At 38.1% G+C, this 23679-nt stretch overlaps 1 protein-coding gene across 28 annotated transcripts in view; it reads right to left on the bottom strand.

Annotated features, from left to right (window-relative positions):
- RAPGEF6 (Rap guanine nucleotide exchange factor 6) overlaps positions 1 to 23679 on the bottom strand; it is a 123113-nt gene that overhangs the window by 17856 nt on the left and 81578 nt on the right. For 12 of the 28 annotated variants that reach the window (XR_015276679.1, XR_015276678.1, XM_086851602.1 and 9 more), the window contains 17 exons: positions 23418 to 23601; positions 22437 to 22573; positions 21779 to 21937; positions 21410 to 21562; positions 20753 to 20917; positions 20004 to 20111; positions 19439 to 19642; positions 18653 to 18761; positions 16672 to 16915; positions 15906 to 16063; positions 14707 to 14721; positions 11797 to 12037; positions 10389 to 10772; positions 7989 to 8200; positions 7024 to 7147; positions 4598 to 4621; positions 1713 to 1933 (listed from right to left, as the gene is read on the bottom strand). Coding sequence is in view for 24 of the 28 variants with exons in the window: in XM_086851602.1 (XP_086707728.1) it covers positions 1713 to 1933; positions 4598 to 4621; positions 7024 to 7147; positions 7989 to 8200; positions 10389 to 10772; positions 11797 to 12037; positions 14707 to 14721; positions 15906 to 16063; positions 16672 to 16915; positions 18653 to 18761; positions 19439 to 19642; positions 20004 to 20111; positions 20753 to 20917; positions 21410 to 21562; positions 21779 to 21937; positions 22437 to 22573; positions 23418 to 23601 (2842 nt within the window). In the remaining 4 variants the exon portion in view is untranslated. Of the gene's footprint in view, positions 1 to 1712; positions 1934 to 4597; positions 4622 to 7023; positions 7148 to 7988; positions 8201 to 10388; positions 10773 to 11792; positions 12038 to 14706; positions 14722 to 15905; positions 16064 to 16671; positions 16916 to 18652; positions 18762 to 19438; positions 19643 to 20003; positions 20112 to 20752; positions 20918 to 21409; positions 21563 to 21778; positions 21938 to 22436; positions 22574 to 23417; positions 23602 to 23679 lie in introns of those variants that run through there. The other 16 variants (XM_086851623.1, XM_086851607.1, XM_086851616.1 and 13 more) reach the window with 4 other exon arrangements.

Below are 23679 nucleotides of genomic sequence, written 5' to 3' on the forward strand. Positions count from 1 at the left end.
TCAAATGTTTCACTAGGTGGCACAAGTGATTTACAGCACAGGGCAGTGCTTCAGCTTCTGCATTAATCACACAGCAATTCACAGACTGAAGTTAAGGCCATCCTATTTCTCTTTATATTCTGTTGGAGAACTCTAGATTGCATTGTCACTGCTGCTCATTCCTACCACAAGCAAGGGCAGAAGCTTACTACTGAGGTAAGAAACGGGAGCTGAACTCCTGAAATGGGGGTTAATCCAACCAAGTGTGGAGGGACATCCCTGGGACAGGTCAGTGCTCTTGCTCCACCAGATTTAAAACCACGAGGGGCTCTCAAGCTCCCTCATGCTACTCATTACTCCTCTATTCTTTCTCCCAGCTCTGTAACAAGTATAATCTCAACTGGACCAATTACCTGTGGGGTTTGGGGTTTAAGGCTTTATCCCTAGTTTTTAAAATGGTACTTTTAATAATATGCTAATCTTTTAATAATATGCTAACTACATATTTATTTGTGTATCTACTTAAACTTCATTTTCCTTTCTGATGTTTAAGAAAATATGGACTTGATTTGCTTAACTACATGAAGAAGAACAGTCAGTATATATTTCCTATTTTTACTTACAAATATCTATGGCTAGCACTGGGCAAATAAGATTTTAATTTATTATTTTTAAAACAAATAAAAAACAATCTGATAACATTTATGTTTTTCTCTTGGGCCTGGTACCTGTAATGACTGTACACAGATCAAGAGTTCAAACATGAAGGATTTAATGTTTTTTAGAAGGGAGTTAAATATGGTGATATCCAGGCTTCCTGCTTCAGTGCTATTTAAAAGTAAACACTAGAAGAAAATCTGTGTAAGACAGCATCTTAGGGAATAACAAGGATTTGAATTCTTAGTACTGGATAACGGGAAGGACTTAGAATTTTATCTTCAAGATGCTATCTCTGCTAGTCATGCTTTGAACTTATCTCATCAGAGACAAAAGTATTTGAAGACAAAAAAAGACTTAAAATGCTATATTTGGTCAAAAGAGAAGCAGGAAACATTAGTTTGTTTAGCATGGTTGTTACTCATCTATTTTGAAACAAATCTGCCTTTCAAGAAAGGGAAAACTGCTAGAGTATCTAAATGAAACCAAATTATAATTTCTCATTTCTAAATAAGAATTAACTGAACTGTGTAAGACAGTAGGTCAGACAACAGTTTGCTTGACAAGAGCTCAAATTATGAGAGCTGTCCTGAGGTAGTCCTCAATTTGTGACTGTCAAGCCATGTCAAACTCATCAGACAATACTGACCTAACTTCTCAACAATCTTCATTTGTTCTAAGGTGTAATCCATTGAAGTTTCTATATTAATTTTGTCTCATTTCATTTCCTGCTGTTCATATGGTAAACACTACTTTTATCCCTCCTAATTCTGTGCAAGGACAGCAGGGCACCAAAAGAGCCGATGTGCTATTGAATCTCCTGCCAGACTGATAGAAAGACACACAGCTTTAGGAACTAAAGGTCAAAATAAAAAACATCACAGAAGTTTTTTGAGCTCAACCAAAGCATGAACACATATGATATCTTCCTGAAGCTCTAAGTACATGAACTGACAAAACAACACTTACTACAGTATTTTCTCCAGGGAGGAAAATTTTTAAAGAGTGTTTCTAGAGAAGGAACATTTTTTATAAATGCCATAGATCATGCTGCTGTTATAGCTCACTGTACTTACAAGTGCTGTATGCAGGCTCACACTGAAGTGACAATATTTGGATCTTTTCTTCGTCTGTCTCTACACTGAGGTTGGACAGGTACTGCTTCACCTTCCTCGCCATCTGTGCATCCTCATAGAGCTTCTTGGCATTCAGGAGCGAGCTGCGGCGGGCACGTTTCTTGTGAGCACCTCCCTGCACATCCAGCATGTTTGAGTTCATGCTGCCCTGGCTTAGAGATCTACAAGAGAAAACATCAAAGCAGTAAAGGTTCAGTTCTCAACAGCAACAAAGAGTCACAGTAGCATAGGCCAAAGCAGATTAATACCAATAATCTTCAGTTAGGGCTAGTGCATGCTGATGCAAATGAGTTAACAAAGATGAACAGCATTAAAACACTTGTCTTAACGTATTTGGGTTTTGAGAGCAGCGATCTGAATCTAGAACAGGGCTGCATATGGAAATGTGGAGCTGGGAAGAACAAGGGGCAACACTGCATGTGGAACCCATTTAGCTCTGCTAATGAACCGCAGACCTGTGCTGCAAGATCCGCAGCTGACGAGAATAAATGGCCTCAAGTTGTGCCAGGAGTGGTTTAAATTGGACATTAGAAAAAACTTCTTCAGGAAGGGGTTGTCAAGACCTGGAACAGCCTGCCCAAGGCAGTGGTGGGGTCAGCATCCCTGGAACTGTTCAAAAAACACTTGTTTAAGGAACTTGAGGACATGGTTTAGTGGTCAGCATGGTGGTGGTGTTGGGTTGATGGTTGGATTTCATTGTATCAAAGGTCTTTTCCAACCTTAACAGCTCTATCAATTCAACTGTAGATTCTAAAAGTAGACAAACTTGGTAACTTTGTTGGTTTAAGGAACTGGGTACCCACTGTGTATACACATCAGGTTTACACAGGAACTTCTTGCACTTAGCTGAGCACAGAAGTGAGTGACCACTGCAATCCTCCTAGAAAACTGAGCTTCTCATAACAAGGGGCAAATTATGTTAAATGTACAAAGTGCATTCAATTACACACTTAACTTTCTTAAATTAATTAAAAATATTCATAGAAGAACAGCTCATTTAAAAAATGTATCCCAAGAAAGGTGAGGAAGGCAGTAATAATACATATATACCCCGACTTATACAGACTTTAATCAATGAAAGAGGATGCTCTTCAATATTCCTAATTTTGAGCTCTCAAATTTATCAGTAAATGAAGCAAAAATAAGTACAACTAATTTTTAAAGCACATGAGTTACTCTCCATGACAGTCACTCCTATTCACACTGAAAGAGTGACCAAACAACAGATCTGGGTATAGTTTAAACACAGTCACCTCTGTTTCAACTGCCAAAAATCCTACAGCCACACCAGTTCTGATGCATTTTTAAGTAAATGGAGATCACATGTAAATTCTAATGGAAAATATCAAAGTTGTTCAAAGCTGGGTTTGTGTGGGGATTTTTAAATATTCAGATGAATATTTTTAAAGCTACATGAAAACATTTATCAAGATCTTGTGTGTTTACAGAATCACAAGTGGCAGAATAAACAACATCAGGCACAGAAGAGCCATAATGGCCACACGAGTCAGAATGAAACATGTTGTTAGAGAAAATCCAAGGAATCAAGTACACTGAGCTTAGAAAATAAATGTTGGAAAACAGCTGACTGCAGTTCTTCAAATAAATTAAATAAATCATTCTGAGAGAATATATAAGCTTAAAAACTGACAGCAATTTATAGTTTAAATAAAAAAAGTAATGTTATTAGAGACAAGGAGTAGCAAAAGGCATGATGGAGTGTTCACAGCTATTTAAACAAAGGGGACACTCCTGTCTCTTGATGGATAAGGACAAAGCCATTCTACAATGGTCAGGAATTTATGTTTGGTTTTAATGATAGAAATATTTTATTGTTTATTTACAGCCTGGGATTTTTTTCCTTTCAAGCCTGAATTTGACTTTTTTAAGGCAATTTAATTCTATTTCCTTCAACAATTATTTTTCGTTATTCCCTTGTGTTCACAGCAATTCCAAGGGTTAGAAATTACAGTAGCTCCATGGGTCCTGGCTATTTCTCCCCATGAGCTGCCTTGTGAGCAGTTGATTATTGAGCAGCAAATGCTGCCAGCCAAGGGCATCCACAGCACTATCAGGGACCAGATTCCAAACCTGCTAACCCCAGTATGACCAGCCAGAGTCCTGTCACTGTCCCCACTGCTGCTATGCAAAGGCACACAGGTAATACTTTATGGGCAAAAATACACATAACACATAAAATATGGCTACAATGGCAGTCTTAAAATCACTGCCCTGGACCAGGCAGGAATTTCCCTGGCCAACATCAGAACTCTCAACTTCAGTCATTTTTTGATCCATTCCTCACACAACCATCACTTCCAGTGGTATCAATGAGGATTTTGGTGCAGGAAATGTGAGATACATTTCAAACATACACTAAAAATAAATACTTTGAAGGTTGTCTGAACACAAACTTCAGGGAGGAAATTACTACATCATTACCACAATTCAAAGTATCCTTGTAGTTGAAAATGCAGAATGGATTCAAGTTTTCTGTAACATGTTAAAAGTCAAGTTACTAATTCCATTTACTTCCCAAAATAGTTTGCCTTCCAACATAACTGCACAGTGGGTTTGTTGTTTTTTTTTTAATGCGCAAAGCCAAAACTCAAACAACTTATCTACTACACAAAAGCAACTCAGAATTCTTGTAGCTGCAGTAAAATATTGGCTGTAACCCTTACTCCTGTTTTCAAAAAAACATGTATTGCAGGGTTAATAAAATGCATGCTGTATTTCAGATGCATGCACTAACGAGGAGGATGCAGTATGTTAAGAGTTGCATAATCTTTATTTATCTTAGTTGCATTCAGCTCTACACTTACCCCAAACTTCTCCACCTCTTCTTCCTGTAAGCAAGAGCCATATACATTGAAGCATGTATTTGAACAGAAAAGCACAGGAAAAAAATAAAAACAGTTGAGAGTCAGGAAGAAAGATGTAGACAGGAAAGAACAGAAAAGAAAAATCTCTATACAGCCAAATTCTTCTCAAACAATAACACAATGTTTTCCTGAAATGCAAGGGTAAGACTTGACAAATACTTTAATATCTATCAGTTTTTTGTTTAACCTACGAGATGAAAAAATCAAACTTGCATTAATTTATTTTATTTTCTGTAAGTCAAATTAAAATTTGATGGAGTGCAACTCATTCATATTACAGAAAATGGGATTAAATTAATTTATTCTTTGCATTAGGCCTGGTGAAAGTGTATGAGAAATTGTCACTATCAATATTCAGTTTTATGATACTGTTTTCTCTTGATTGTTGGCTGGAAAACAAGCCAGTTGCCAAATACATCTTGAAAGCCTAGATGCTTTCTGTAATTGGTAATGAACTTGTGAGCAAGTTTCATGTTACCACTAATACACATCCTTTCTTGTTGATTTTTCATCTTCAAAAGCATTTATTTGGTGCTTCACAACACAAACTGATAGATCAAACGTGAGAGGCAATGAAAATTAATATAAATGACATGAAAACATGGAATTATTTTCTTTTAATCTTTGGCACTATCTCTAATATTAGATGCCTAAGCAGTTTACGGCAGTGTGTGTAATTTAAATTACAGGCATTCAAATGTATTCTGTAATTCTGAAAAACATACTAAAATTTGCTATTTAATATTAAATTTACCTAATGATTAGACTTCATGAGGTCAAAGGAAGTGCATGGGCCATCTGGGAAATCTATGTAAAGGCTAATTTCAGCTGTGAATGCCAAAGTTTCTGAAAAGCAATCACAACTTCTCAGTAGCTGACTTTATAATTTTACGCTAAAAATGAAATCTTACGAATTCAAATCCAAGTGTATAAAGGTAAATCTCCACTGTGAAACAAATCCATCTTTAAATAACATTAACAAGCATCTGTTATTTTTGGCTCAGACTGGGCCATTTTTAGAGTCACAAAATTAGAGAACAGTTTGTGTTTGGAGGGACCTTAAAGTTCATCCCCTCCCCGCCCCTGCCATGGCCAGGGACAGCTTCCATTAGACCAGGCTGCTCAGAGCCCAGTCCAGACTGGCTTTAAATGCCTGTATTTAAAAAAAAAAATAATAAAAAATAAACATCTTTCCTGATAGCCAGCCTTGCAAACAAAGGCCAGACAGAACTGATGATCCTCTGTGAATCCTGACCACTGGACTACCTTATCCTTGCATGCCCTATTTCCTTCCACTGCACAGATGTAACTGAATTCACACTTCAGAGAAAATCACAACTGCACAGGTGACTGGAATTTTGGGTGGATGAAGCACACCTCACCCAAAAACTGTCCACTGAGTCTCCTACTTGGACTACTCCTTCCAGGGTGTTCAGAGAGCTCTACTCTGCCGTGGTGCAGAGGAACAGGCAGCTCAAGACAGCATTTTGACATTTTCTGAAGTCAGAACCATGTGTCTCTTCAGCACCAGATGACCTTGCCCCCAAGTCCCACCCAAACTGCACTCTGAGGGGTCTTGTCTGGCCCATTAGTTTGAGGCAGACAGCATAAGGAGGGAGGCCACCATCCATCCCACAGATACCTACAGGATCAGGACCCTGTATGGACACAACACAGACAATGATGCTTTTAGCTCAGCCAGTGGGAAGAAAACAGATGCAGGAAATAATTCATTTCCACTAAATCTGGAGCTAATCAGCACCAGATTAGAAGATACATTACTTTTATTCTGCAGTTTGTTAGCACTGAGCCTGGTGATATTCAGCATCAAGATAAAAAGAGAAAAAATAAGAAAAATAAGGCAAGAGAACACCCTCCACCTGCTGAAGCCTAAACATATCAAACATTTTATGTAGGTGGAACAAGCTGTGCTTAGAACAAATAAAAAAATTTCAGTTTGAATTTAATGTATTATCAGTAGGGCTCTGTTTTGAAACATTTCAAATCTATACATCAGTGATTTAGGTGTTTTTTATCTGTCTCTCATATCTAAATATTGTACTCCATAATATTATACCTCTCTCAAAACTATATTGACACTAACATTTTATTTGGCAGAAGTATGTATCAGTAAAATTAGAACTTATTCTTCTGTGTTTTTTAAAGGTAATAAATTGGTTTATCATTCATTCAAAGCAGGTCTGGGAAGCATCAACTGTTTTGTCATAATTTGATAAAGGACGTGGTTTGATGGTAGATGTCAATGATGAGGTACACAATGAAATACCAATGTGCTGATGTACACAGAGACCCACATCTCCCCACACTGAGACCCCTTCAGTGCCACTGCCCTTCCCATTGCACACCTTTGTCTGAACATCACAGCTGGATCCATGTTTGCCGAGGTCATTCGGACAACTTGGCGAATTTCTTTGGCAATCATCCGGAGTTTCTCGAAATTTACCAGGCCATCCACTTTAGAATCGTTGCCTGCATAATTGCAACACACACATAAGCAAAAAAAAAAAAAAATTTGAGCAGACACTGTGCCTCTAGTTCTTTCCTTGTTACCCTTCTTGCCTCCTAGCCCCACAATCAACACAATTTTTTTTAATCAAAACAGCAAGAAAACAGGATGCTCTTGCAAAGCACCAATGGAATCAGGCCCACTTGGAGTACCCTGTATTCTTTTGTTAATCTATTTCTAAAGTAACAAGTATTAGGAGGAGGAAGAAGGAATAAGTGAACTATGCCCAAATTTACTTGTAAAATGTCAAAATAATATACAGAATTGACCTTAACAACATTCACATCACAAAAAAAGTTAAAATAGTTCTGCTGAACCATCACAACCAAGAATTATGCATATTTGGAAATGGTTCATGTCAACCAGTTGTGAACAGGAATTTGTATAAACGTTTAAACAAAATCCCTTGAAAATGTTGAAACCAAGAGTAGGAGGTGTATCACTGGAGCTGTGCGTGCCACAACATGGAATGAAAACCTGGCAACATTACAGCAACAAGTTTTTTGTAAGAGAAAATATTTGAAGTAGTATAGCTACCAGAGAGCACACTCACCTATGCTTCCACCCTAAACCAATACAGCTGAGGAGGATTACAGCATTGCTTTCAAAATGTTAAAAATATGTGGTTTATTTTTAATTTTTGTGTAGGACCAGTCTCTTCATATTTTATTTTACTGCTACAAAGGATCCCTCAAAAGCATCCTACTGGTGGCAGCTTTGTTAGACACCTGTTGACACACTAAGCACTGAAGAAAGGTCTGAAGTACATTCAATGCTTCATTTATTTTCTCTGTTTGACATTACCTTCATGCAGAAATGTAATATCTTTCTTGACAACAGGGAAAAGTGGGATAATTGGAGGCTGCATGCTCTGGCTGCTGAGGATGTTGCGATATTTTGCCATGTTTCGAGATGGATCAAAAAGATCTTGAAGGTCTCTGAGGTGCTTTTCATACTTGCTGGGTAACTTTTCCCAAGTGCCTCTGAGACGAGCCACCGGTGCAAGATTTAACCCACTGCAAAGCAGAAACATTTCATTATTAGCTGTGAGCAGAATCATTACCTTTCAGAACAAAGTGAAGGGCTGGGGGTTGTTTTAAGGATTAAAAATAGCTTTCCCAAGGTTAACTGTGAAGCTGGGTGAATAGCAGGCTTCAAGTTCATCACAATAACACTCTGCTCTTTCAACAGGACTGTAAAATCCAGGATTGCTCAAGATACAATTTTCAAATTACTGCCCAAATAGAATCTCTGTAACACAGGACTGAGATCTATCTAAGAACCACTTCCTGTAAAAATGTATGCCACAGTAAGAACAAAAATGGTCAAAAATGCATGAGGTGAACCAATGATTAGACAGATAATGAGAACTTTGCAGAGCTCATCCCAAGCAGAAGTGGCAAGACTTTAGAAAGAAATTCTTCCTTGTGAGGCCCCAGCACAAGCTGCCCAGAGAGGCTGTCAATGCTCCATCCCTGAAGTGCTCAAGGACAGGCTAGATGGGGCTTGAAGCACGCTGGTGTAGTGGAAGGTGTCCCAGCCAATAGCAGGGGATTGGAAAGAGTTTATCTTTAAGGTACCTTCCAACCCAAACCATTCTGTGATTTTCTGATTTCAGACCTTCAGACAAGAGTATCTGTACATGAGCAACAGATTGAGGACTGGAAGAGCAGACATGCTAAAACTTGTCACTGGGCCCTCGTTCCCACTAAGTAAAAATATATCCAGAGCTATTTGGATGCAAAAACACCCCATTATATAAAAGCATTAAATAAATAAAATCCATCCTCCCTATCATAATTTGTCACCAATTATGCTCAAAAAATTCTGCAATAATTGCAAAGTCCTCACCTTTGCAGAACTGGAAAGAGAGGTGCTCCAGCATTCCTTAGCAAATCCAGAGCCACACTGTCACTGAATTTGCTAATCTCAGTTGTTATTTTTTCTGGAAATTTAATTTTGTATTTGGTTTATTTTTTAGACAAATTTCTCTCCATGCTATGCCAAACAAAGCCTACTTTGACATGAAAAAGTCAAACATATGCCAGCCCACAGCGCTTCTTTTCCATGCTATGTTAGGACAGTTATCTTCCCTACATTAGGACTGTTATCCTCCTATTTCATGAAACATATGGCATCAAACTGCTGTGTAGGACAAGACAAGAAAGAGAATCCCATATGCTAACAAAAACATATTCTTCTGGAAATAAGAGTAAAACAAAAAAACTAACTTATGTGCTTTTTTTTTTTTATTTTTGAACAGAAGACCACTTTAGTTGTGGCCTGATTGGACTTAACTGAGAAGTAGAGTAATTTCCTTACCTACAACAAATCATGAAAAATTAAGGAGCAGAATATAAAAATCAGAATCAGTATCCATGTGTGTATTCCCACATAATGAGCAGCCATAGTCTCAATGATTGTCCAGTACCCTTCACAGAAATTCATGAATTCTTTAATGACTAACCACAAGCCAACACATTTGATGAACTGGTTAGACATGGGAATAAATATCTTAAAATGGTGTTTTCAACAATGCTGCTGGAATACAGCACAAATGTCTGATGAATCACAGTGCCTTTTTCTTCCTACAGTAAAGGCTGGGAGTAAGATAATTGCCAATACAGGAAATGCTGAACTCTTGCTGTTAAAGCAGCAGCACTCAGTATAAATCAGAAGAGAAAGCTTAAATGTGCAATTGAAGAGGGAAAAAATAAAATAGAGAAGCAAGCAAATGACAGAGAAAAGAATGAGAAGAAAAATGAAGCCAAAACAAGAGTGATTCAAGGAAGTCCTTACAATGGAAGGAAGAAAGTAATCTTATCATCACATATATGACTCTGGAAAAGTAACAATGACAAAAAGAAGGTAAATTGGGTGCCAAAGTCACAGAAAATGACACAATGCTCAGGCAGGTTTCTGCAGTTCATCAATCAAACAGCGCTTTGCACCCATCTTCTCTTTTCCTTTGAGGTACCAGTGAAAAAGAGACTGTCACACCTAGCACCTCAACAGGACTGAAGTGCTGAGGTGACAGTGCAGTGGGTACAGTGACAATCCACCTCTAACCAGTACAGCTTTGGAAAACCATTCAGCCCCAATCACAGTCTGCTCAGCATATCCCCATTTCTTTTCTTTCTGTTTGGATTACCAGAATTGCCTGTGACAGCACCAATCAGATCTGAGAAATTAGAAATATTTTACCTTATCACTGCAAACATGGAATTGAAGTTCTTGCATTCTCGACAGTGGAGAGCAATTTTAATGAAATGCTTAATAATCTTCATTCTTTTGAGTTGGTTGGGTTCGGCTAAAATTTCCATGGCAACCCAGAAGGTCTCTTGATTTATGACATCCTCAAACTGTTTCAGGTGAGCATTCCCTGTTTTGGAGTCCAGCTTGTAAAGGTCATCAATGTATTCTGTTGGCTCGATGTTTCGGAATAATTCAAAGTCCCGCATGGAAAGCTGAGTGGCCACTTCAATGGTGCTCAGCTGGAGGAGGGAAATTTGGCTCTCTCGGAGTAGCTCTTGAGCATCCTCATCTGAGCATAAGGTCTCTGTTTCCATATTGTTTTTCAGATAATACCTGAAGAATAATTGAGTAACGACGTTAGAGACGCTCTTCATAGAGTTTATGATGACAAAGACATTGAACTATACCAATCACTGTGAGCATAAAACATAACTATGTACTTCAGTTAATGTAAAGTAACACCATTACTTAAGTAAACAAACATTTCAAAACTTTTTGTTAATATTTTTACACTGTACCCTGTAATACGCTGTAGTGTTCACCTTCAGAAAAAGGTCCGTTACTTTTCCATTTGTAAATTTAGCAGTGAAAATAGCATTTCAAAAACACACTAGTCTTGAGAAATCTCCTGTTAATGTATTTCTAGATTTCTTACACTTTTCCTACACTAATTTACCATAAATTTAGTATGGCATACTAATATTTGCATTAGGCACAGAGTATTCAAGAAATGAAAATATATTTGAAAAATTCATTTCATGGTCCCAGGTAAATCACTTTCAGATACACAAAAGTTTATTGCTCATAAATTCCCTGTGCTAGTTGCCTAGCACAGACAACTACAGAATATTTCACTTTAATATACTTTCTTCTGGTATGGATCAGATAAAACCAAAGTGCTTAACATTTAAGAAACATTAAGAACAGTTTACTTGAAAAAGGAAGAATTTATCTCAGGTTAGTATCAGTTTATCACAGCATGACACAGAGAAAGAAATTAATTGTATACTGTAATCCTCAAGTACATGTGAGAAGTGTCAAAACAAATATAACCTTTTTCTCTAGGTGTAAGCCACTATATACATTATCCTGCTCTGCTAAATTTAGCTGTCATCAAGCAAACTTGCTATAGATTTAGGGAGGGATTTTTGGGTGCAGAAGAGGAAGGTGACCCAAAGAAGAGAGGGACGTTAAGTTACTGGCATTTACTTACTTGTGCTTCCAACAGACACCCATCTATTTTAATTAAAACATCTCTCCTTTATGTTGGGCTTTGTTACCATGAAGATCTTTTCCAACATAAAATGTTTCAATCCTGAAAGCCAAATAAAAGCCAACCAAGAAAAGGTGTATTTACCGTCCATTGAGCTGAATCCTGTCAGCCAGCTTGGAGAACTGATCTGGGAGCCTCCTCTGTTTGATGACACCCTCAGGGCTGACGGACACCTCACACAGGGAATAGGTCTCAGGGGCTCCTGTCAGGTTGAATTCATGGACAGCATGACTCACCACCTCCTTTGCTGTAGTGTCTTTGCTGATGATGATGTAACAGCTCTGCTGATCTGCTTTGAAAACTCGTATCACTTGATCTGGAATATCTAAAAAAAGAGCGTAACACCTTTAATGTGTGAAGTTACTCTTCCCCTGAAAAGACACAAGGTCACTTGGAGAGGTTTCACAAGGGCATGTGATAGAACAAGGGGGAATTGGCTTAAGCTGAAGGAGGGCAGGTTTAACTGGATACTAGGGACAAATTCTTCCTTGTGAGGGGGGTGAGGCCATGGCACAGGTTGCCCAGAGAGGTTGTGGACTCTCCATCCCTGGAGGTGTTCAACACCAGGCTGGATAGGGCTTGGAGCACCTGGTATAGTGGAAGGTAGGGGGTGGAACTAGATGATCTTTAAGGTCCATTGCAAGCCAAATCATTCTGAGATCCTATGATTTACTGTCTCATTTTATCATCAGGATACAAAAACAACCAGCCTCTGAGGAAAAGAACCATGCTGGACCTGAAAAATATCTAAAATACTCTGTGTTTTTCTTAATCTTTGTAAGGGAAAAAAAAAGACTTCTCCTTTCTGCTCTTCTACAACTCAATTACTCTACCATCCCATGACCCCAGTCAAAGTATAAGACATCCAGGTACGTAACTAGACTGTGCACTGTTTCTTCCCAGTGTGTCTTAAAAACTTTGGCAGCATCATTCCTTCTTTGGCTCTCCTGTGTCTGTGAGAGCCAGATCCACACACATGCCAGGGCATGCTTCCCAGGGATGGGAAGCCACTGAGTACGGATGGATGGGCTTGGGGTGGGAGGATATGAAGAGGTAAGCAGATTTGGTTGCTCCCAGAACTAGCTGTGAGCTTTTACGCTTGCTCTCTCCCCTGAAGGAACTAAGCTGCTGCCAGTAGTTAATTCTTTGGCTGGTGTCTTGATTTATAGCACATTTTATGTATTATAAATGCACTAGAGAACAGCTTTATCTGAGGCAGCCTACAGCAGGAAATGAGTATCTACAGAAACATGTGTTTAATTCACAGCATGATGACTGCAAATAATTTGCTCTGTTAGCTACTACAGAAAGTTTGATTTTCAAAATAAAACTGATTTTTAAAAAATGTCAAGAGTCAAAATGCAAAGTAATTTCAAGCACAGGAAAGCCAGTTTTTCCTTTCCCTGAAGTCTGAAGACTAAAACTTCACAACTTTACTGCAGACCCGAGAAGGTGGGAGGATATTGCTGAGGCCTCAGCCAAGGCTTCAGAGTTTGAAGCTCTCCCAAACACCACTGAATGCAGATGTGCCATAACTCCTGCATCAGAGATCTGCAGTGGAAGAAGGGAAGGGCTGTCTTTAAAGCAACAGCCTCCCAAACAGCCCTTCCCTTCTCTCACTATTTGTCCAGCCCTTAAAAATGCAGTGGTAAGTGACAAATTATCATTTGATAATATTGAGACGAGTGATCTGCCCTGGAGCACCAGTGATGATCAGGTGTCCCTCTGCCCAAGGGGAACTTGCCCAGGGAATCATCCTGCTGGGCAGAGCATCCAGGTCCTTCAGGCACTCCCAGCAGCAGCTCTCTGGGCACTGCTTTAGATGCTGCTCCCCCCAGTGCCTATACATTGATTTTACTCCATCAAAGTCCCCTGCTTAAGGAGGCAACAAAGATCTTTGAGGGTAATGACCTCAAAGTAAGGGGTTACTTTTTTTTGCATCAGGACTTAAAGGTGTTATGGGCACAAGGAGAAGGAATTTCAAGGTAAAAAGTAAGCGGGTAATCTACGATTCAGCACCAAAGGTCCCACCCATTGGAAAAAAGAAAGGCTCAACATCAGTTATAAATAAATTTTAAGATGGAAGACAACATGGGTTAAGAATTTCTGATTGAAGCTAATTCCTCTAACAGTTTCATGATTATGATTAACACATTATCAGAACACTCTCATCAGAAGCTGGGTTCTAGCTGAATAGGAGACATTCAATATATAAGTGAATAGGAGCAATATAAGGGAGAAGTAAGTATTTTGTACTTTATTTCGGAGTGAAAGTGGTGGAAATGACATACTGAATAATTAGAGAAGTGCCTGCACTCATAAACATCTATACTTTGGTATCAACATACCTAAAAACCAGAACACACTCAATGTATGGAAATGGTGGAAAACTGAAAACTGAATTGGGGAGAAAAAAGGAAAAGGTAAAAAAAAAAAAAAAGGAAGAGAATCATGCAACCAAAAGAATGTAACTTGTGACAGACAAAAGAAACATAAATTACAGGCACATTTCTGTCTTCATGGTCTTTGCTTTTAAGCAGGCAAACATAAATTATTAAATTAAATTTTTTATGCATTATTCAGCTCATTTTGACAATACAAAGAACATTTCAAGTTGGCATGCACAGAATTTTAGTTATGAAGTACAACAGAAGAAGAAGCTAAATCTCAAACTGCTATCCTCTGAAACTTCGGTTCTATGAATGAGATATAAACAACTCCATCCCTTTAAAGCAAGGCCATGGAGAACCAGAGGAACCTCCCAAAGGTCATCCAATGTGCTGGGGGCAGAAGTGGAAATAAAATGCAGGTCTCCATCTCAGCACAGTGCCTGTATAGGAATCTATGGATTTGTTTTAAGGAAAATTACAGAGCACAGGGCTATCCAATGCCCTACAGTAATAACTATGCCAGTGAAACGTCTGATAGTGTTAAATTTACAGGCAAGCCATGCAATATTAAGTTCTACAGGATGCTTTACATGAGGATACTTACAGTAAAACCCAACAGCTGCAGACAGGAGAAAAAGAAAAAAACATATCAACACCAAATCAAGATTGAGATGCTTATAAAACTTATCAAGTGTACAGTGCCAGAAATAATAGGGTTTTCTCTGGCATTCAAACACGGCAATATATTTGTTATAGCAAGCTTAAAGTAAAGCTAAGTGATCCAGCTGAATGTGTCCTGCCCATGGCAGGGGGGTTGGAATAGATGACCACTAAGGATCCTTTCCAACCCAAATTATCCTGTGATTCTATCCAAGATAAACTAGCTATCACCCTTTCATATTAAGCAGTAACTTGTATAGTATTAAATTAAGATTTTTAGAAAAACGTGTAGCTGACATGCAGACTGCAAGGATCTGAAACTGCAGCAAAAAGGAAAATTTTCTGCTATGGATATTTATGCATCTGATAGGATGTATCTGTGCACATCCCTTTTAAAGGGGAAATCTGCAAGTTTATGTAAACTTAAGTCACAGTCACATTTATTTACAAAATATGTCACTAGGTACAGAACTTACAGTTAAAATAAGGAAAAAATACTCTTGACAAGACATGTTTACAGGCAGCTGCATATTGCAACAAATGCAGCCACCATATAAACTGAATTCCTAAAGCAAGCAATCTAGTGATTCAGCTAGTGAATCTAGTGAAGCAACTAGTGAAAGCCCAAACCACGTATCTCAAAACCTCTTTTTAGTATTTTAAACATACCCTTGAATATACATAATGTTTGTAAAACATGAAACATGAATATCAGTGTGCTGGTACCACAGCAGTCCTATTCTATCCACAATACTGATTGAAATATACTGACATACTGACAGATGGAAGGATGGACAAGTCAAAGCACAGAGGAGAGATGGCAAAGGACAAAGGGGCAGACAAAGACAATCTTCTTCCACCACAGCCAATTTATTATAGTAAATTAAAGGCTCTCAGAACTGGCAAAATACATTTCTTTATAAAAAATAACTAAGTCCCACATTACCTAAAAAAAAAAAACCAGGCAGGAGATATTCAGGCAGTGTGGATTTTCAGTACATCTCCAGTTTGGCCCTGTTAGGCCCACAGGATGTACAGGCAACTGCACTCAGCACTAATGATGCCAATAACAGTTGCAATTTTTCCCCTGACCCAGCTGCCTTGCTAACCATCCTATAAATTAACCTCAAGCTGCCATTTTACCTGAAGGGTTAGAGAAATCCAGAATGCTGGTTGTGGGCTGTAGCAGGTCAGGGCTACTGGATGAGAGGGTGCCTGGAATGGGCATGATGGCGAGGCTGTGCCGGCACTGCCGTGTCCCCACGATGCTGTCATCCTGTGACTGGCTCATGCTGCCATCACTGCAAAACAGGTCTGGTTCAATTATCTGCATTAAATTCCTCCTATTCATTTTGGGATGAATGAAAATAAGAAAAATAATGGTGTTCAGCTGTTTTAATTACATGCTGTAGACAGGCTTTCAAAACAAGGATGGGAAAAAAGATTTGAAAGCATTCAATGGGAGAGAAGAGATAATTTGGTCTTTCTCTGCATTCCTGGGGCAGATGCTATGATTTTTTAAAAAACATAAGCAACATGAACATAATGACTAGAAATACTAATCAATTGGTATGTCTTAATGTCCTGAGGCTGAAGGAGGGTAGGTTTTAGGTAGATGCTAGGGAGAAATTCCTCTCTGTGAGGGTGGGAAGGCCCTGGCACAGGTTGCCCAGAGAAGCTGTGGCTGCCCCATCCCTGGAAGCATCAGGGCTGAACAGGGCTTGGAGCAACCTGGTGTAGAGAAGGTGCCCCTGCCCATGGGAGCGCTTGGAATGGGATAGTCTTTAAAATCTTTAAGTTCCCTCTCAACCCAATCCCCCCTTCCAACCATCCTATGATTCTATGATTAAAATATCACAACCTAATAAGGAATAGGATTTTGTCTTTTTGACAAAAGAGTCAGACAAACCTGAACAGTTTTGGAGGCAAGATACTGAAACGGGTCTTGTCTAAAATTTTCCTGATTCTATTTCTTCCACCAGATACAGTGTTTGCTTTCATTTTCTTGTTTCCTTTTTCACGGGGAAACATCTGTTCCACATCTCCAGGCATATCTGGGATAGAATAACGGTTGTTTTTCTTTTCTGCTATTTTTGGAATATGTGGGATTCCATTCTTCTCCTGTCCTATCCTGCAGAGCAGCTCCTTAAACACTGTAAGAGAAGATGCAAGTGTTGTGAGTAACCTTTGCACAGTCAGAACTTCACAATTACTTCTTATTTTCCCCTCAAACCTTTTGCTTTCCATGTCCCAGTGAGAAAATAAGGAAACACTGTATTCAGGGCAATAAGGACTATACATTTATTGGCTTTTTTTGTTTGCATCTTTCAGGTAATGGAGTGCACATGCTTCTTCAAGAGGAACTGCAACACAGACTGGTATTTTCCCAAACTGTCTTTGTTTGCTTCTACTAACACTACTGAACAGAAGCTGCATCAAATTTCCTATTGCACTTATGAAACCAAGCTAGTTTGTAGAATGTCTGACATTCTCAAGGCTAGAATTCCATGGAAATTATAGGGGGTTTGTTCTGTTTCTCTCCACATATATAAGGTGAAAAAAAAATGTTTGAATTGTCTTCTCAACATCATTTCTTTAAAGATCCTTTAAAAATCTTTTGAAGATCTTTCAAGCCAGAAATCAAGTATTTTCCATTGAAAACATGATGATACTGGAAGAATACAGTACTGAAAATAAAGCAAATTACTCATATTGTCCCTTTGAGCAAGGCAACCAAGATTTTCTGTATAAAAATCCAAAAGAAAATCCAATTAAATGGTACATTTCTGTGGTATAATAAAAGCTAAGGCTACAAGCTTTCCCAGTACAGATCTGAATAGAACAACAGGAATTGCTCATAGTCAGTACCAGACACTTAACACTCAAAAAGTCAGGATAAGAATCACTGCTGAAAAAAGCCTCAAGATATTAATTCATTAAAATTTATCAGAGAAATGACCTTGAAATTCTATCAGCTAGCAGGAGGAGACTAGAACCCACTTGGAAATATATGTTGTTCACATTTATAAAACAAATGAACAACCTGTTACTGCCTCAGTTATACTGATGCTTCATTTCATGTAATTTCACATTAGTCTGGACCACCAGTGACACTGGTGGTTTCAAGATTTTTCTGTATTATGCTAATAAGCAACTGCTAAGGGCTTAAACCTTTTTAGATGCAGAGTGATAAACATAGCACAAAAATTGAAGAGAAAATCGATAGTGAGCAAGGGCAGGTAACTGGAGGAAGGAAATAGGAAACGAAAACCATCAGAAGATACGGATGCAACTACAGAGGAAGGAGCTATTCTGTGCACAGTCTCCTTCTTTCTGCAGCTTTTGTTATTCTGTTGCCTGAGCAAGATTATGGAAAAAGAACAGATGATTTGACTGAGATTTTAAAGAGGTATTTAGGTGTTTATATTCATGATGACAATTAAAAGCCAACATTTGTATGCCATGCCACTTTTTATATCCCCTTTTCAATTATAAAATTCTTACTCTTACAGCCATTAAAAAAAGTTTTACAAAATCACAGTCTTACATTTTTGCTGTTTCTTGGCAAAAATATTTTTAGTCCAGATCCCTTGGCTTTGTTTCAGCCCCAGTGCATGGAGGGACACTAAATCAGCCTGAACAGTCATCTGAGGATTTCTCAGGGAGTTGAAGAGCTGCCTGTGCTGGCTCTGTGCCACCCAACATGCAGCCCTTGGCACAGGAGAACTTATCCAAGCAAAGAGAGGCACAACGAGGGGACTTCTGCACCACTTCTCACCTCAAGAGCAAGTTGGAAAAAAGAAGGTGGAACCCTATTGCACTTATAAAGTCAGAAGGAGTGGAGTTTTTCCTTCACACATAAAAATATATCATCCATAAAGTCTACTCACCAAAAATGTTTGTTTTTACAGTAATGGAGAGATGTGTGTTATTCTTTAAGATTTCCAGAGCTTTTACGAAGGTAATGTTCTCAAAATTCTGTCCATTTACTTCCATTATCTTCAAGAAATAAAAATTTGACTATTAGGAGAACATCTGTCTGACAGACTTACAAATACAAAGGTGATAATACAGGCACAGTAAGACTTCACAGAAATTACCATATCTTTACAGCAGCTACAGAATGAAAACATTCCATGTAAAATAACTATTTTCATAATATCAGAGAAGTTATATCCTGTAAATAGGTGAGGACTTCAATTTTTACTTGAAAGATGCTTTAAATAAGCATTTTGTTTTCTATGATAACATGACATTCTTGCAATTTACCAAAAATGGTGGATCATCAACCACAGAACAAGTATCACCTGAAAAGCTGGATTTTCACTGAGTGTCACCTGTCACTTTTCCATCTACCTCAATGAGCTGGGATCAAACATATTAGGTGAGAATCAATGCCACAAAACAATCTGATGGTTTCAATGTAAACATATCACCAATCAGAAGGTTTCAAAAAATAACCGTAACTTGGTTTCTTTTCCCATTCTGTTTTTGGAACATTTAAATATTTTACATATTTTGGAAACTATTTAATAGAAACCCATTTAACTGATATAAATAGAAGTTGAGCTGTGGCAGTCCCACACTTGCCAGTGTGTACACAGCAAAACATTTCTGTTGAGAACAATCAGGAGGTGGGTGAAACAGAATATTTTAAATTAACTAATTGTTTTTACCTGGTCACCACGCTTAAGTCCAGCTTCTGCTGCTTTACTGCCTATCTCCACAGTCTCTACAAAAATACCAAACCCCTTGTCACTGCCTCCAAGAAGGCTGAAAAACAGGGGAGAATCTCTGGAAGGTTTTTGCAGGGTGATTTGTCTCCATTTTGCTTTGGCAGCACAGGCAATATTCAGCAATCTGAGATGGCCTTTCATTTTCTGTAAGACAGAAGACACAAAATACAGTGCAATGTTTGTTTTATCAGAAGTAGAAAAACAGTTATAAAAAATACCCCAAGTGCCAGAAAACAGATTTTTTACTCCAGATTTTCAGATCTTATTAAATAAACCTTGTCCTCTTTTGCAGAAATGCAAAAAACTCCTAAGTGAGTGACATAGGTATTATGTCCTTTATATGGCCTTTGTATTTTAATTTATACTTAAGAACAAATATGTCCAATGTTAAAAGCCACCTGTTAACTGTTACACTCAGAGACTACAGCTGTTAGGCACCTGTAAAACTCAGAAACTGAAATATGTAGCACCAGAAAATGTGACACTCATTCTTTTTTGCTCCTACCGTATCTTCCAAGTTCTTTTCAAATTCTTCCAGGAATCGAGTCATGGCAGGATCACCTTCAAAGTCATTAAAATGATTGTTCACCCACAGTAACACTACTCTGGTAACCTGTAAAAACAAAATAAATTATGTATACATATATATAAATAAAAGTACCTACAGTTCTTCTCCTATAAACTTTAATCTATAAATACAGAGGAATACTTGGACATGGAAGAAGAACGTAAAACAGATTACTGCATCTGATAGGAAAAAATACATTTACAGTTACAATCATCTTCTCTTTCCCCTCATTTGTGGGAGCAAATGAAAAATTTAAAAACCCAAGTATTTTTATACCTAAAAGATACTGACTACATCACCCAGTAATTACTGGTGCATAAATCCATCTTCAGCTAAGCCTTCTTCACACTGTTCATGAAAATTACCTTTCAAAGCACCCTAATGATTTCTTTAAAGAAAGCTCTAGTTGTGGTAATAAAAAGCTTTCTTCTAAGAAATTTTAGTATTTAGTAATTTTAGTAAAATTAGTATATTGGACTTCCTCAGCTCAAGGCTAGAACACATAAAAACATTTGCTAAGAATCAACAAGTTGACATGATTTAAGTTCCAGACTATCAAGGATTTTCATGAATGTGCACACAGAGTGGAACCTGGTTTTATTTATCCTAGTTTATTAGCAATACAAAAAAGGATTAATTTAAATATATTTTCACCAAAAATATTAATCTCTTAGACTCCAACCAACCTTATCCCTGAGGCTGTCCACTGTGAACCATTCCAAGAGTTTATTTCCAACTTCCAAGGGACTTGTTAGAAATGTTCTGTATGTTAAAAGAAAATCTTCAATGTAGGTTGGATCCACAATAGAATGCTCCTCTATTAAGTGCATGATGAGTCTCTCGGGTGTTGCCTTAAAAAAGGAAATGAAAAAAATAACTGGTATCTCTCATCACTAACTTTCCCTAAAAAGTAATTCAATATAAAACCACGTGAACAGTATAATCCCTTTAGAAAGTTCAGTTATGGCCAACTCAGGAGAAAATGCACCAACATGTTTAAATCAATCCTCCTGCTTCTCTCAGCCTTGACATTTTGCATAGGTAACACCTGGCTAAAACAATTAGTAACTTCCCTTCATTTTATTTTTTAGTAAGCAGTTTAAGTTCCTTTTTCAGATTAGAAAAAAAAGTCATAAAGACCCCAAAGGATGCTCCCAATACAAAACTCAGTGTGTGTTGAACAGGTTACAATGTATGCAACTTTATAAAATGGAAATGGAAGTAGTTTTTTGAGCTGACACAGACAAAACTGAGTATTTATACTAAATTCAAACTGAAATTTTTTCTATTTACTAATAAATAAAAGTTTAATAAATTAATGGAAAGCATAGAAATAAATGCACCTTGATAACTATGTGTCCTTTTCTGGTTCCACTGCGATCCAGCTCCCTGTGCTCCTTTACCATCACAATTTCTCCTTCTTCCTCCACTTTATGAGTGTTTTTTTCCACATGGTTCAGAATCCTCCAGTAGTCTTGCTGGGCTATACACACAAACTGTCCCCAAGGACAACAACAGTGATTAAAGTATCTACAATATTAAAGTATCCCCATCTCCACACTGAATAACCCCAACTCTCCCAGTCTGTCTCCACAGCAGAGGGGCTCCAGTTCTCAGATCACTATTGCAGCCTTCTCTGGACCCATTCCAATCTGGTTTCTTTTATTAGAGGTTTACAAATAAGAGGTAGTTACACAGAATTGCAACCTTACCTGACAATCATCTACTTTGGTTCTGACCACGCCATTCATGTACTGTTTCTCCAGAGAGGGAGTAATCCCAAAACTATTTCCCATACAGAGACTCTCACTCTTCCCATCAGGATAGCTGATTTCTACTGTGCCGTTTAAAATAACATACCAAGAATCAAGCTAAAGGAAGAAAAAAAAAAAATACATATAAAAAGTGAAGCTAATTCAACAACTTCTGTACACTCTAATCTCAGAAAGTCTCATTTTTGTATCCTCCAGCTTGTTGTTATCACCTCTCAGCAACATTTAATTCATCAAAACTGCACTGTAAGGCAAGAGATAGAGACTGAAACAGGAAGGTTTTCAGCTTTCTTCATTCACTTCAGAACTGATTCTGGAGGGAGAAATGCTGATGAATAGATTGCTTTCTTAATAAGTAGGCTAACTGCTATGATAGATTTGTACCATTTAGTGAGAATGAACATTCTTTACCTGACTACCCATTTAGTCACTACCAGAGATGAGTCTACCTCATCCCTGGTTGGAGGGATGAACAGCAAATGCCATTCCAGATGTCTTGATCCAAGCAGGAAGAGAGATTTCAAGACAGTGATTCACGGCACCTATCAGAACCTGACTACTGACTGATTTAATGCCTCCTCTGGAATCAGTGACTTACTTCCTGGCCATCTTCAAGTATGATGGCTCCTGCTTGCTCTACAACTTCAAATATCATCACTGAGCACAGTTCTCTCCTCACAGACATGGTCATGTTCGCAAAGGCAGGGAGTTGATGCATGAATTCCAGTAATTGTTCTGTTGGAGAAAGGAAATATTGGTATGATGACTGCAAAGCCCAGGGTTTCCTTGGATTCCTACTCTCTACAAGTCTATAAAATTCCAGTTAAATTCAATCAAAAATTGTTCAGTTGTGTCATACTCCCTATTAGTGCCTGTGGCTAAAAGAGCCCAGTGTGCACTTTGTCATCAACAGCCAGAACTCAGCTCCACAGCCTTGCTGGTGTTCTGATTGACTCTCATGGCAGCAGTCTAGCTCTGGGTAAAAACACTTCAGTTTCAAACATTTAGAAAAATTAAAAATACCCCTACGTACAGTAATTATAAGCTAGACAGGAGCATGAAATTATTTTCCAGTCTTCAGAGATGCAATCTGAAGTACAGCAGAAAGCAAATTTTGCTATTGAAATTCCTGCCAACTTCTAGTCAAACACTGCAGTAAATTTTCTTCATTTTAACTGTTTTGCAGTTTACAGTCAAGTACACCTATACTCAGTAATAATATGTTCTCTTTGCTATTTAATAACTAATTCAACAGTTCTAGGCAGTCACAATTACCTTGCTACCTGTCCCATTACAACAATGCAAACAATGACTGTAAAACCCCACATCTTGTACATCAGAGAGACTGCTGTTCAAAATACTTGGATTCTCAGAACAAATACTCCCTCAGATGGAAAGAGAAGACATCATTCAACTATGAGTAAAGATCATTCAAGTACATAGCCAAGTGAGACATCATTCAATTATTAAGATATATATTGAAAATTAACTCATTAAACAGTTTTCGGTTATGCTTCTCTTATAGATGTTATATGAAGTAGCCCTATGTAAATTTTACTACTGTATTTTTTCTCCTCACCGATGTCATCATCAGTTTTGTCTGCAGGCTCTTTCTCAAGGCACTCTCGGACAACATCTCGCCCTAGAAGTGGATCAGATGTTCTGTCAATATCTTCATCCTCCTCCTCTTCTTCATCTTCAGAGTCTACAGGTGCTTCCGGAAGACCCGTTAAATCAACATCTCCCATCTCACTTTCTGTAGCCTACACAGAAAACATCAATCAGACAGAGAGTTCAATATCCTCAGTTCAATGATTTATGGTCCGTGGTAGCTAATTTTA

This window comes from Cyanistes caeruleus, chromosome 15 (genome assembly GCF_971803275.1).
Source record: "Cyanistes caeruleus chromosome 15, bCyaCae1.hap1.1, whole genome shotgun sequence".
Taxonomy (NCBI): Eukaryota; Metazoa; Chordata; class Aves; order Passeriformes; family Paridae; genus Cyanistes; species Cyanistes caeruleus.